The 14,695-nt window shown below is 31.9% G+C and overlaps 2 protein-coding genes across 3 annotated transcripts; one reads left to right on the forward strand and one right to left on the reverse strand.

The window, feature by feature from the left end:
* Positions 1-1,915: 1,915 nt before the first annotated feature.
* On the reverse strand, positions 1,916-7,861 carry LOC128192748 (delta-sarcoglycan-like). The gene is made up of 8 exons (XM_052865696.1): positions 7,776-7,861; positions 6,212-6,429; positions 5,780-5,881; positions 5,109-5,232; positions 4,147-4,266; positions 3,913-3,985; positions 3,408-3,531; positions 1,916-3,032 (listed from the first exon to the last, which is right to left on the reverse strand). Exons 2-8 carry the CDS (start codon positions 6,410-6,412, stop codon positions 2,871-2,873), a joined length of 906 nt encoding a protein of 301 aa, XP_052721656.1. The 5' UTR covers positions 6,413-6,429; positions 7,776-7,861; the 3' UTR covers positions 1,916-2,870.
* Positions 7,862-7,889: 28 nt separating this feature from the next.
* On the forward strand, positions 7,890-14,255 carry LOC128192746 (tumor suppressor candidate 3-like). 2 transcript variants are annotated; one of them, XM_052865694.1, is made up of 11 exons: positions 7,891-8,014; positions 8,679-8,848; positions 9,282-9,399; positions 9,682-9,764; positions 9,887-9,944; positions 10,370-10,510; positions 10,845-10,934; positions 12,108-12,171; positions 13,468-13,542; positions 13,739-13,829; positions 13,949-14,255. In XM_052865694.1, the coding sequence occupies exons 1-11, from the start codon at positions 7,928-7,930 to the stop codon at positions 13,962-13,964; spliced, it is 993 nt and encodes a 330-aa protein (XP_052721654.1). In that variant the 5' UTR covers positions 7,891-7,927; the 3' UTR covers positions 13,965-14,255. The 2 variants fall into 2 exon arrangements, with proteins under 2 accessions (XP_052721655.1, XP_052721654.1); XM_052865695.1 differs by lacking the exons at positions 13,468-13,542; positions 13,739-13,829; positions 13,949-14,255 and adding an exon at positions 12,368-12,434 and having other exon boundaries at positions 7,890-8,014; positions 12,108-12,202.
* The last annotated feature ends 440 nt before the right edge of the window (positions 14,256-14,695 follow it).

A 14,695-nucleotide genomic window follows, 5' to 3' on the forward strand; every position in this document is an offset into this window, starting at 1 on the left:
CTCTGATTGAAGCGACATTTCATTTTATTAAAAGGATTTTATCGATATGGCAACATGTTACTTATTCCATAGCCGAGTGGATAAAGTGTTGGGCTTGTGATCCGTACATCCCAAGTTCGAATCCCACATTTAGGGCTCTTATTGTTACTTACTGAATTTGATTTTTTAGACATTCATTTTTTATCCCTAAACTGCAAATGTTTTGCTTATTTGACATATTTACTGTCTTTTATCTTATCTTTCATAATCAAATTATTAACTGTTAATTTGAGTGACTTTTAATGAGTGTGTTATTCCACCTTAAGCTCAGTCGGTAGAGCATTGGTTTTCAAACTAGGTCCAAGGTTCGAGCCCTATGTAGCTCATTCCTCCTTTTCTAATACAATTGTCAGTGTGTAAAATTTTTTTTACAACCATGATGGGGTGAATATAATAGGCGCAAAAATAACCTTGAACATACTGTAGTGACAACAGTTATGAATTTCTTCATATTTCTCTATGTGAACATTACCGGTAATATGTAAGTTCTAGTACATGTACAATGTACATGTACTTTTTAAAAGGTATGTGTTTCTGTAATGCATTTTGTATCCTTTTTTGGCATTATTTGGATAATAAAAATTTATTGCAATCCTCCCCACCAAAACGAATAATGAAATATTGCACAAGTCAGTTACTAATGCAAATTGCAGTAGTATAAACTAAATTTTTGCACCTTAATTGTCCTTAAAATATTGGCTAATATTGCCAGTACACTGTACAATTATGTCCATCCTGAACTTACATATTTGATAGGAAAAATTAAAGATCTAACATTCAAAATATTTAATTCTGTTCATCTACAAATATAAATATACTAATATACATAAATCTACATCTATAAGAATAATTTTCAATATGTTAATCTACAAAAATAGACAAAAAAATTCTTGATCATTCATGCATTACTACAGTGTACAAGGTACATCTTTTTTTTTTACATTGTTTTATGTAAATTTCATGTAATATAATTTAAAAAAAAAGATATTTTATTTTTTGGAAAAAGATAAGATTCTGCAAATGAATGTATTTGCAGAAAGTAAAGAGCTTAATTCAATTGATTTCATCTCAAAGTTCAATTTTAAAAAACTTACATGTGTATCAATCGTTAGAGTAAAACTCATTAATAACTTGAATAGAGTGAAGTGTATTTTAGAGTATACGACTATGCAACATTCTAATATTTTCTGTTAAATTTTTTAGGTTTTACAACCAACTCTTGATATAACACGTCATTTACAGATATTGTGTTGAATAAGAGTTAACAATAACAGCGATATTTACATATTTTATAACAATTTTTTCCAGTACAATTAATTAAATTTGCCAAACATTTTTATAAATTAATCATAAATATACATAAGAAATAACGAATGAAGCATAGCTAGTTATTTAGGAATGCATCTTCAGAATTTTGTTATAACCTAGTTTTACAGCAATTTCTCATTTAGCTTTTTTCCTTTTGTGACATTTTCTCAACAACTGTTGTGCAGATTACACATGTAACTACATGTACATTTATCATGTAAACATGAATAAAAATTTTCACAAAGAGCACCATATTGTGAATGAGGTAGGGGAATTAATTAAATAGCCACTACAATTAGCATTAATTAACATGCATGCACATTTGTAAATACAAGCTAGTAGTTTGACTGTTACCTTAATATTAGTTTTACAATGTGACATGTTAATCACAGTTAGCACTGTCTAATTACAATCTTCAATACATGTTATCATATCACACAGATAATAAGGCACAAATTATTAGCATAGTAATGGAATTCATAATGATTTTAAATAAAAATGCATTTGAAATACAAAACAAATTATTTATCAGCAAGAAATGCACGTACAGTGTATAACATATTCCCTATATAGATATATTCAATGCAAAATAAAATATGGCAGTAAAACTGGCGACCTTTCACATTTCATAGTGGCCATCCTGCATATGAAGTTTGGTAACGTTGAAGTATTTATTTAACTTTCAGACAATACGGCAGCTATATATCTATATGGAAAAATTAATAACTGAAAAATAATCTACCCTCTCCCCTCAAGGTGGCACAATTATACAAGAACATGAAGCAATATTTTGGCACATTTATCAAAACAATTACACCTAAATCACTTGACTACAATTTCTATTACTTTATGTACATGTAATACACAACTACATGTAGAATTGTATTTCAATGTTATGTTGAATATATCCAAAATATCTGTTTAGCTGCTATCAGATTAAATGGAACCCACTGTATTTTATAACATGTATATACATGTATAGATCTACATGTAATTTTGAATTCTTGGATTAAGTTACCTGTGATTAAATATCTACATTTTGTACTTGCATAAATAACAAAATTCAACATTACCTGAAAAATTATACACTTCACAGCAATCAAACCAAAATTGCATTTCTGATATATATGTACATGTAAACAGTATCTGTTGTAAATTGGTATACATTAAGGTTTATGGCACCTAAAAAATATTCAAATATGTAAAGAAAAAAAAAACCAAAACAATTGTGACACATACCCCATTAATAATCAATAATAATAAAATAGATATCAAGTAAGTACAAAAATAAATTACATTCATTTTCAAACTTTTACAGATTACCGGTAGCACCTGCATGATTGTATACTATAGAAAATATCAAATACATGTATATTTATGGTTTTATTGGCCACCATGCAGGCAAAGTGAATAAGCTGAGCAGCAGCCTTGTAACAAAATATATCTTACGATTGTCATGTTTAATATATGAGCAATATAAATACTGTCCATAATGGTGTCCTCTCTGGACACCCATGGAAGATCTAGGAGCAGATCTCCCTGGTTCCCTGGCACTCTTTGTCGGCGTCCGCTATGAACAGCAGTCCAGTACTACACATACAGAGCTGGTACCCCCGCCGTGACTGCTTACCGCTAACTGTACTGACCTTCAAGTTCTTAATATACAGCTTGGAGGAGTCCAAAATCTGAACAAGAAAACAGAATCTTAAAGCCCCATATTCCAATTCTCTGTTCATGTTCGGCAGTGTTCATAAATTGCTGGGAGATCAATAACAAGAATTTGGCACTTATGATGTTTGAACATATGCTAAGCACACATGCACAAGACAATGATTATGTAGACATACAGCAAAGGCTGAGATCTGTAAACAAATACGGTTTCCAAATATAGAGTTACATGTACTGGTAAATGAACTTTCTATCTCTATATTTTCAGATTTATGGTCAGTTTGGCAGCTTATGGTAGAACAAATTTATCCCTACCTCTTCCTCTTTACACAAGTTACTCTATTAGGGGGAAACCATAACTATAGTGAACTAAGATGTTTTTAGGTACTTACTATGCTGTCTTTTGACCTCAACTGTATTTCTTTTAAGGTGCTGATCGTCATGTCAGCTGCTGGTGCATAAATGCGGATCTCCTTTTCAGCATGCATGTGAATGGATGTAGTAGGTGCCTCAATCCTGAAATTGATTAAATAACGATACAATAAGAAACCAATTGCAAACATTCATGTAGATGTATTCTTTTTTAACCTCGAAGAAGTTCAAGGATAAGTCTTTGCCAAGAAGTAAAGTTTTCTCCATCTTGTAGTTAATATAATGGCCTCTGTATTTCTTGTCCGGGGACTCAGGAAAAATTTCCAGGATATAGGGGTTTAATTACATAAACAGTGGTTGGAACTTCCAATTACCTTCAAGATATCCATAATATTGGAGATTATGATGTTGTGGTAAAGAGACTCTTCTGTATGTCCATATACATGTACCATACAAGATAAATTTACATGGTTATTACCGGTAATAAAGATTTAATTTTTCGTATTGGTGCAAAGAAAAAATTACTTGAGTGGCTTTGCTCTTGGTCCTCGGATATTTGGAGTTTCCACTGAACCATTGAACGTCACTGTACTGGAACCTAGAACATTGAAATTTTCCAATTAAAAATCAACATGTCTTTACTCATACTTGTACTGACACATTTTTTTTATAATAAACATTTCGGCTTAGCATTTTCAATTTCCAAGCCAAGCTAGATTCAACCAAAGAATGTTTTCTGTGAACAACTACACTGCCTACCTGTGTAGTATACCTCATCCATCTCCATGGCAACACCCCTGTCCCAGACCTTAAACCTTGTTTGACCTTTGTGGTCAATGACTTCAAACTCATTGCACTGAGCTACAAGTCTATTGTTTCCTAAACAAATGAAAGATAAATAATCTAGGAATCATTAAAAATTACTGGAATTTTCATGTAGGGTTTCATATTATGACTAGTACCGGTATAATACTCTCAATTTCAAAGTACAGCAAAGAACACTTAGAACCATTTTAACAAGAGCTTGGACTTTCTGTGGGATGTTACTATCTAGTTTGCTCATCAAAACAAGCTGTCAGATATTGAACTCCTTTCTCGTAATTCACTAAGAGAAGCTCATTAATATACATAGACTGTCAAAATCAGAAAGTTGTTTGCCAAGATCTACTCTGTTGTGTGAAATTGACGCTGTTTCAACGAAATGTACATCGCTTGATGAAGCTAGACAGTCCAATGTACATGTATTTGTGTCTATTAACCAATGGCTGGACAGTTAACCATGAGTAGACCCAACCTCCATATATATAATTGGAGTTTGTCACGTACTGCCCAAAGTCCAAGCTTGTTAAAACGGTGCTATTATTTACATTTTTTAATTTATTTGTGGTGATGATTCAGTGAATGGTGAGTGCATCAGACTAATTATCTTTTAAAATGAAAATGAGATTGGTGAAAAAAATTACAAATCCTTCATACTGTGGAATCATTAGAATTCGTGAGGGCTCAATTTTCGTGGTATTCGCGGGTAGCCCTCCCCAACGAACTTACACCCTCAACGAAAGCAAATTTAGAAAGTGTTATCTTTGTTACTCAGAAACTGAAAACCGACGCACCCAGGAAGTTACATCCTCATGAATAAGCAAAAAATCCACAATCCACGAAAATTTAAATGATTCCACAGTATTTCATGTATACACATCAAAACACATAGACATACAGACCTATGTGCAATGTGCTTGAGATGTTTTTATTCTCAACTCTGTGCAATGTGCTTGAGATGTTTTTATTCTCATCTCTTGCTCTCAACAGAATGTCTCTACTAGAGTCTATGTGTAAAGGCTTGCCCTGCAATGGAAATGAATCTTTAAGCTATCTCTGCATTATGCGTCTGGGTAGATCTACATGTATATTTCCATGTCTTTTTTTTTTTAACCTTTATTAAAAATTTCCTAAAATCAATTACATTTTTTAAATATTATAGAAATATTCAATTCTAGCATGCATTCGACTTTAAATTTTTTTTAGAAAAAAAGTTCAATTTTGGGGATAAAATTGAACTTCTAATATTTTATCTCTATTCATAAAAACAAAAGTCATTTCTTTATTTGAACTCCGGACCTTAATTCAGTTAGTAGACCGAAGCTATATCCATTGCACTACAGGGAACGATAGACACCCAAATTTGATATCAGTTTCACAATATGTGTTCAAATTACCATGTTGTGAGTGACGACCTGTCATAAAAAGTAAAAGTCACGAGGTACTAGGTACTATAGAGGACCCTTAATTCTATTTGTGAATATTAAGACTGTACAGTTGATCTCTCTCTCTCTCTCTCTCTCTCTCTCTCTCTCTCTCTCTCTCTCTCTCTCTCTCTCTCTTTTACATGTACCTGTACTGACTGTATTTTGTTGGTGTATAAGCTGTCCAGAAATTCAGCTTCACCCTCCAGTCTTATCCCATTCTCCGTGATTCGAAGTTTCCCCATGCCATGCTTAAATGAATCAAATATAAGCATGATGAAATGTAATATTACATACTTAGGATAAAGTTTTAATCAGTTCAAGTTCAAACTTATAACTCTAAACTGTTAACTTAACAATTAATATACAGTCATATAACAGTAACTAAATAAACTGCATGGCCACTAAATCATATTAAATGGTATCAAATCCCTTTTTTTTAAATTATAATAAAAAATATAGCTTAAATTATAGCTTAACTGATATTAAAAGTTAATTTACACATAGTTTCAATTCTATGAATATTACCAATTTGGTAATCAATTATCATTGGCATGTAGAGAATTAATTTATTTATTTACCACAGAAAAATTCAAAACTCGTAGGATCCAAACAATGAGAGCCAGGTTTAAAATAGTCAACACCATGAGAAACAGAAGAAATGCATAAAGACATCGCTTCCTCCAGCCATAGATCCCCACAGGCTGCTGTCGATGTACAAATTCTTCCTCCTCCTCTGCATTACCGGCAGTGTGTCCATTGTTTGGAATGGCACGGAGCATGCTTGGATTAATTTTATCTGCATGAAGAAAAGCTCTAATATTTAAAATTCAATTTTCATGTCATACAGATCACATGCATGTACATGCAATTATAGAAGTTGTTGATTGACACTGTATGCATGTATATGTTCTCTTTAACTTATGGTATTCTAAATACCGGTAATTAGATTTTATGCTTTGCTGAATTATGGTTAAGCTTGATAATTTGATTTATCATTATTTAAGGAATGAATTCAATATTTATTTGTTTCATACGATATAAAATGGTTTGGGGCAGTTTACGCTTTATAAACTGCAAAGCGGTTTATAAAAAAGCGTAAACTGTTTAAAACCATTTTATATTGTATAAAACTAATAAATATTGAATTCATTCCTTATAATTTATTTTTTTTACTCTTCATTGTAGATAAAAACGGTCATTTGACCTTTAAAATGACGTAAAAATTGTACAAAATTGTACAAAATTCAAACGCAACATCAGGCATATTGATACGTTTTTGACGTACTTAGTCTTACATAGGCAACATTCTTTATACGAAATAAAATAATTTTTAAGCCAATCAGAAAGCGCGTTACAACCAGAATTAAATTATAACGCTTTGAGTTATGATGTACGTAGGTCCAAATTAAATATCTGTGACAGCTTGATCACTGGCGTCTGATTGCTGAGGCGGCAGAACACCTGGGTCCAGGATCATGAAAATTTTAGACTAATTTTCAAGTCATCATTTCAGTTATTCATCATAATCATACTCTTCATTATATATGGACACTCAAATGCATAAATTTCAACAAAACATATAAGAAAACAAGTATTAAACTGCTTCATGATTCTAGGACCAGACCAGAGATTCAGGGGGTCTGGGTTTGAATCCTGTTATTACTTCTTCCATTTAATAACATAACATTAATTAAAACTTTACTGTAATGACTAATAACAAGAACCAAAGCATAAGATTTTAATTGTACATTAAGATTTCCGTTCCACACTTTATCAACATGATCATGCCGACAATTTCTTGCTGATTTATTGTCCTGAGGAATATCCCAAAATAAGTTTTAAAAAAAAGTTTTACATGAGAAAAAGAAATAACTTTTCTCTCTTACTCAACTGCTTTCCTGCTAGGATCAATTTTCTTTTACACTAATATTCACCAGGCAGTCAATGCTTCATATTAGCCTACATGTTTGATAATGCATTTTCCCACTTACCAAACTTTTGCACATGCAACAGGTTTAGGAAACTCTGATTTGATTATATCAGTGTTCGGGCCACAGAAGCCTCAGTTGCAGATGCGTTCGACATATCAGGGTAAATTTTATGCAAAACTGTTTTAACAAAGATGAAAACTTTTACAATTACCTTGTAATGTTGCTCTCTACCTCTTGAAAACAAAGCACCCCCATCCGATTCCAAAGATGCTGAGTGAAGTGTCAAATGTTCTCATTGGATAAAAGCGTTAGAAGCATTAACCAATAAAATTGCGTCTTTAATCCACGTACCTGCAGACGAAAATGGCGACTGTCAACGCATTCTTCCTCGTTTCTGCAATATTGTTGATATTTACTGGATTCATAGATGCAGCGGTAAAGAAAAAAGAGGTGAAGAAAAACGTGAAATTTGTTCTGTAGATCTGATTTTGCATATAGCAGTAACTTCACCTATGAATCATGAATTAACATTGATTAAGCCGGCATCCTGTATTTTTCTTGGTTCGAATTTGCTCAGACCCCAATCATTTCTATCTGTAATATTTATGTTCGAGTCAATGCCCTAGTGCTCATTTTAATACAATTGAAGCATTAGGTATTTTCCAATCCGTCTTTCACTATTTTAAAAGTATTGGTAGTCCATCGAGCGCGCTTGATTTAGCTTAACTGGGTGTACCACCGATGTATACATTTTGTATTGTAAGCAAATGCACTTAAAAGGTTTAATGAAGATAAGTTTAAAAAATAATAGATCTTACGAACAAAGGTGCAGCGATGTTCAGTGACAATCCTTTATTTTTTGAAAATTTTCCAAATATAAATGCATTAATAAAAACATTTCAACTGAACCGGGCTCTCATAAAAATGACAATCCAAGAACGTTTTCCCATTATAAATGCAATAAAATAAACACATTTTAATATTGTTAAAAAGACATTTCTTAGTCTGATTAAAATGGTCTAAAATTTAAGAAGAAGCACATATTTTATCTATAGGAGATATTAATGTCTGCAATACAGTTATAATTGAATTTCTACCAATTTGCTACATGTAGGACAGTCTTGGAGACAAAGTCAGTCAAATGACAGAATGGAACAACAAAAAAGCTGTGATCAGAATGAATGGTGATAAATTCCGACAATATGTGAAAACAACACCAAAGAATTATTCTGTTATTGTCATGTTAACTGCTCTCCAAGCCCAGAGACAATGCTCAGTTTGCAAGTAAGTATCCATAGTTTATGATGTTACAAGAGTCCTTAATTAATTTGAGGGGACTGTCAACCATCTGTTTTAACATTAAAAGTATGATAATATATACAACCAAGCCAATACAATTGATGCAGTAATATTTATCAGCTCAAATAATTCATAATCAATAATTTCAAGTCTTTTCTTGCATGTTATTGATTGTATTGTGCATGATAAGGTTGAAAATCTTGATAGATTTTTTGTTCATAAATAACTTAAGAGAGATTGTTTGTTCAACAAAATAATGTTGTTTTGGACTCTTTATAATATTGAAATATAAATTATGAATAAGAAAATAAAACAATGCAAATTTTGCTTATTTATTGATATACAATATTGGATCCAGGATATTTAATCATGACTGTCTCAATTCAATTGCTGTATACATTGGGGTTTTTTTTAATAGACAAGCAAATGATGAGTACACAATCTTGGCAAACTCTTGGAGATACTATCAACAGTATTCAAACAAACTCTTTTTCGCCATGGTGGACTATGATGAAGGATCTGACGTATTCTCTTCGGTATAAATTTAATGAAGATTTCGAAGTTTTATATTCATCTAACTTGATTTGAACTACAATTTTGTAATTATTAGCTTGTTTTAAAGACGACTGACATATTCTTTTTTAACAGTTTAGTTATTACATGTATGTATGTTCTTCTGTTAAACTGCAAGTGAATTAGATAAAACATTCTAGCTGCTAATAAAAATCTTGAAATCAGTAACAAATTATATTGTAGTTTTGTTAATATAAGGTTGTTGACATGACATTTGTATGTACGAGTTTATGTACCCTTTTCAGATGAAAATCAACACTGCCCCCGTTTTTATGCATTTCCCAGCCAAAGGAAAACCAAAGAAGGGAGATACTTTAGATATTCACAGGTGAAAGTGCTTATAAATCTGTATTGATTACCTTATGATTCATAAATGATTTTCTCATACAAGTTTAAGCTCTTGGGATATTTTATGATACAAAGAACTTTATTTTTTGTCATTTCAAACAGAGTTGGTTTTTCTGCTGAACAGATTGCCAAATGGGTTGCTGAGAGAACTGACATAAATGTAAGAAATTAAAATAAATACATGTATTTATAACTCAAAAAGAACTTTTAATGAGATGTCTAAATATTGTACATGTATGCATACAGGGTTACATGTATTTTGTCCCATGTATTTTTCACCCTTCTACACTTGTAGACGGTTTTTCCCTGTTTTGCATTTGCCCAGACATAGTTGTGTAATGAATGCTTTTGCTTGTTAATACAGTAATTCAAAAATTGTTTAGAAATTGCCCAGTCCTAAATTCACCTGCTGACAAGGGGCAAAGAAGGCAAAATAAAACAGGGGTGAATATTTACATGTAACTGTATACAGCAAATATGATTTGCATTGATAAGTATAGTGCATAATAAATATAAATTTTAAATGCAGTGACGATTTGCATAAGAAAAAATAACAACAGTTCCACACCTTAATGATTTTGGCAGATCCGAGTATTTAGACCCACTAACTATTCTGGCACCCTGGCTCTAGCTTTGCTGTTTGCACTGATTGGAGGACTCCTTTACCTTAAGAGAAACAACCTGGAATTCTTGTACAACAAAACTGTATGGGGAGGCCTAGCTCTGGTAAGTACAGGAAAGAAATGGACAAACATTAAATATGTGGAGGAAAATTAATAATATTTAGTCTTTCTTCTTCTGATCAATCAAGATGTCATACTGTCATTGAATTAAGTTTGTGTAACATTTTCAAAAGACATTCTTTACATTAACAATACATTACATAGGAGCTTTTGCTTGATAGATTTAATTAATATTATTTAAACAAGTAAAATGGATTTGTTTAAAGTATTCAACTACATGTATTAGTGAAATGATGATTAAATCATATCGGTATGCATGAATGTTCACTCAAAAAAATTGAGTAACGTATAGTATTCCTGCATTGTATGCATTTCAGTTTGTGATATTTGCTATGACATCTGGACAGATGTGGAACCATATTAGGGGACCCCCAGTGATGCACAAGAACCCCTCAACTGGACAAATTGTATGTAAAAAAAAAAAAATATATATATGGAGTGGAAATTTTTTTCTGCTACTAACAAGATTAATGAATGTCAAAATTTGAAGGTTTCTTTTTTATTCGAAATTCATTCTTCACTAACATGTATTAATCAGAGTAAATATTTCTTTTTATGTGAACAAAGGACTAAACATTCTTTTTTTTTTGAGTAATATTTATAAGGTTTTGATGATATTTAACTACTAGCTGCAATAATGTAGCCCTCTCCCGATTTTTTTTTTTTTTTTTTTTTGGGAGAGGGCTACAACTCCATAGGATCTCCGTAATGGTGCAAGTGCGGGAGTGATTCACTCCCGCAACGATTTCGTCTCAAATCGTATATAAATGACAATAACATCTGCAATTCTTACCTGAACTCAAACATTGTAGATGTCTATGGCATGAATTAATCCAAAAATATCAGATATAGTCCATATATCGGTTATTTTCGTGTATGTCAACAACGCAAATTGAATTTGTCCGCCATGTTTACTGACCTTGACCGGTTTTATTTTGGGACAACCAATGAGAATTTAGGAGCGGATCTTGAACTGAATGTAGGAATTCCCCTAATTTAAACATAATTAACGCGGTAAATATGAATTTTCCATTAAATACCATTTCCTTAAATGATGTTTTAGTGATAGAACGAGGTAAGATCGATTATTTATACTGACATTCACGTTATCAAGCCCATCAAAACTCCAAGCGTATATCCCATAAAATCACGCGAGAACTGTCATGGCTGCTGAAAAAGACGACTGGTAAACATGCTGATGTGTTTTATCTGGTTTTGATTTATATTCGGTTAGTTTGTTCAATCTGAATTAAAAAATCATTTTATCCAAAGAAAGTCAAATATAAAATCGATCTTTTCAGACCGAAGTCAGCCGCATTAAAAAATTAATTTTGCACCATTACGGAGATCCTATGGAATTGTAGCCCTCTCCAGTAAACATCAGATATAAAAAAAATCGGAGAGGGCTACATTATTGCAGCTATTTAACTACAAGTACCATAATACCCTTTTCTACAGTATGAAAAATTGTTACTAATTAAGAGAAAGAAATTTTGAAGGTGGTGTCTATTTCATTATTTTTTTATTTTGTATTTGAAGATGTGTATTGGATGCATGATGATAATTTTCTTTCTTGACAGAATTACATTCACGGTAGCAGTCAGGGACAGTTTATAGCAGAAACTTATATTGTCTTTTTCTTGAGTATCCTTACTAACATCAAAGGAATATTGGGGTACTGGAACACAACTTTTTGATTACCTTTTTTGATATTTTTTAAAATCTGCATGTTTTTATACAAATGGTGTCTTTTCTTGTGATTTTTGGTTGTGAGGTCTTGGTCATTTAATTTCTCCATAATTCATTTTATATCGGAGTATATCATTCATTTGTGTTTTAGAGCTTGTTTGAAAATGCAATGGACAGTCAAACCTTTGGTGAAACCTTCATAGTATTCATATACTGTATCTTTGTACATTGTTCTATCTCTAGCTGGCACACCTATTATTTTCACTTTCTCAGATCAAGAGAGGTGATTGTTAGTTAGCTCGCATTTTCTGGATTCAGTTGCAGGAGCATTAGTTAAATTACCTGCGAGTAGGGCAGTAACTAGCTGTTAAAAAATATATATATGATTTCTGGCTTTTCTTTATACTCTCACATTTACAAGCATCTCAGAACATGTACCTGGTTTTAGTTTAGCTTTGCATTTATTGTACTGCTATACATGTACCCGGTAATTCATAATTTCAATAAGGAGGTAAGTTATAAGCTCTGTGCCCCAATGACAAAGTACTATGGAAGCAAATTCAACCTTCACATTTACTACATACTGGTGTATATGACCTGGAACCTTTGGTTGTCAATAATAACCAGTACATAAACTATTTGTGTACTGGTTATTACATGCAATCAAGTTAAAGTTATGCACTGATAGATGAGACACACATACACAATGAATATAATGATAGATACCTACATGTCAGTTTATACTTTCATAAATATATATACCTAATTCAAGATTTTCAAGTATGGCCTTCTTTTACAAAAACATGTGTATTTCTTTCACAGGTATTCTTTTAAGGAAGTTAATTCAAAGATTTGAGTTACCAGATTTGTCATTTAGAGAGTATACATTGCTTATGTACTAGCTGGTGTATATAGTTTTTGTAGTTTCACATACAGATTTTTAGTCTTGACTTAAAACTAATTGACAATGTCTATGAGGAAACGATAGTGAGTACTTGTTGAGATTTAAAAAAAAAATTAAATTTTTAACACAAATACCAGTACCGGTAATTTAAAAACAAATTCAACTTTCCCTTTATCTAGTCACACTTTTTTATACACCTGTTATCAAAGATTGACATCATAATTTTAAATACATGTACATGTACTAGCACTGCTTTAACTGCTCTAGTTCGATTTTCACTTCTTTCCTTAATATTTCTTCTACGAAGAAAAAAAAATTTGCAATAAAATCCTTAACAAGATTTCTAGATGCAGCAGTAGTTGGAGGATTTGTTCTGTTAAATGAAGCAAACTCCGTCAAAGGAGACCCAGGAAAGAAAAGAAGTAAGCTACATAAGTAACATGTATTAAAACAAGTAACGGTAATCAAAATTGTAAATGATTGAAACTAAATATACACATATATGTATGCAACAGATAAATTAGCAAGGTTAACTGTATACTTTGATAGTAAAATTGACTGCATTATGATTCAAAATGTCTTCATTCAATAAAAGGCTCTATTTTCTGTTTTTCTCAGTATTATCCATGGTAGGACTAGGATTTGTGGCCATCTTCTTTAGCCTGCTCCTCTCTGTGTTCAGGTCCAAGTACCAAGGATATCCATATAGGTATCACATTAATTGTTGTTTTGAAGTTGACATGTTTATCATTATGATACCAATGTGCGGGTTTTACCAAAGAATTTTTATATGCAGGAATTTTCAACGTTTGATCTTTTTTTTTTCAGTTTCTTGTTCAAGTAAAGAAGAGGATTCATAAAGTGTCTCATGTTTATTTTTTACCCATTTAAAACATTCTACTGTGAGGGAACATGCCTGTTGTTCACGTTGTGTGTTGTTTTACCAAAAAAAATGCGGAATGCAAGTGTGCTAATGAGAAGCTGAAAATTTCATTAAATGTGTAGTTTTAATGTGTGCGAGTAGCTTAATGGAATTTTACGCAATAGAAGATTATCAAATGAGTTCCTGTTTGTGGATGTCATTAATGTCTGACAATGAGGCCAATTTATTTTATTAAATTCTTTAAAACCTATAGTTGTTTTTCAATGTTTTTCAATTCATGGCTTTCATTTTTTAAACTCAAAAGTCAGCCAACCTTACATGGAAAACTTAATTCTTTTATGGTTATTGAAAATGATTCCATTGTGCAGTGCACATTCCTCAATACCCTGTGAATTTGACTTTTTATGCGTCACAATATGACGTTATCAACCCATTGTAAAACTTATCACCAAAATTGAAAGGCATTGATGTTCATTTGAGAACCGAAGCCCCTTAGATGGACCTGTTAGGGAGTACATGTATCATGTTTGCAATTTAAGCTTCATATTTGAGTCTTAACACAAATTTGAGACCCCTCTGACTGTTACATCCACTTCTATTATTCTATATCCTACATTTTGTAGATCCAAGGGCAAAGTATTATAAACTTTTGGTAAAATGTCCTTTAATTGTCAATCTTTTTGTGATATTCA

The sequence above is a fragment of the Crassostrea angulata genome, chromosome 7 (assembly GCF_025612915.1).
Source record: "Crassostrea angulata isolate pt1a10 chromosome 7, ASM2561291v2, whole genome shotgun sequence".
NCBI classification, from domain to species: domain Eukaryota; kingdom Metazoa; phylum Mollusca; class Bivalvia; order Ostreida; family Ostreidae; genus Magallana; species Magallana angulata.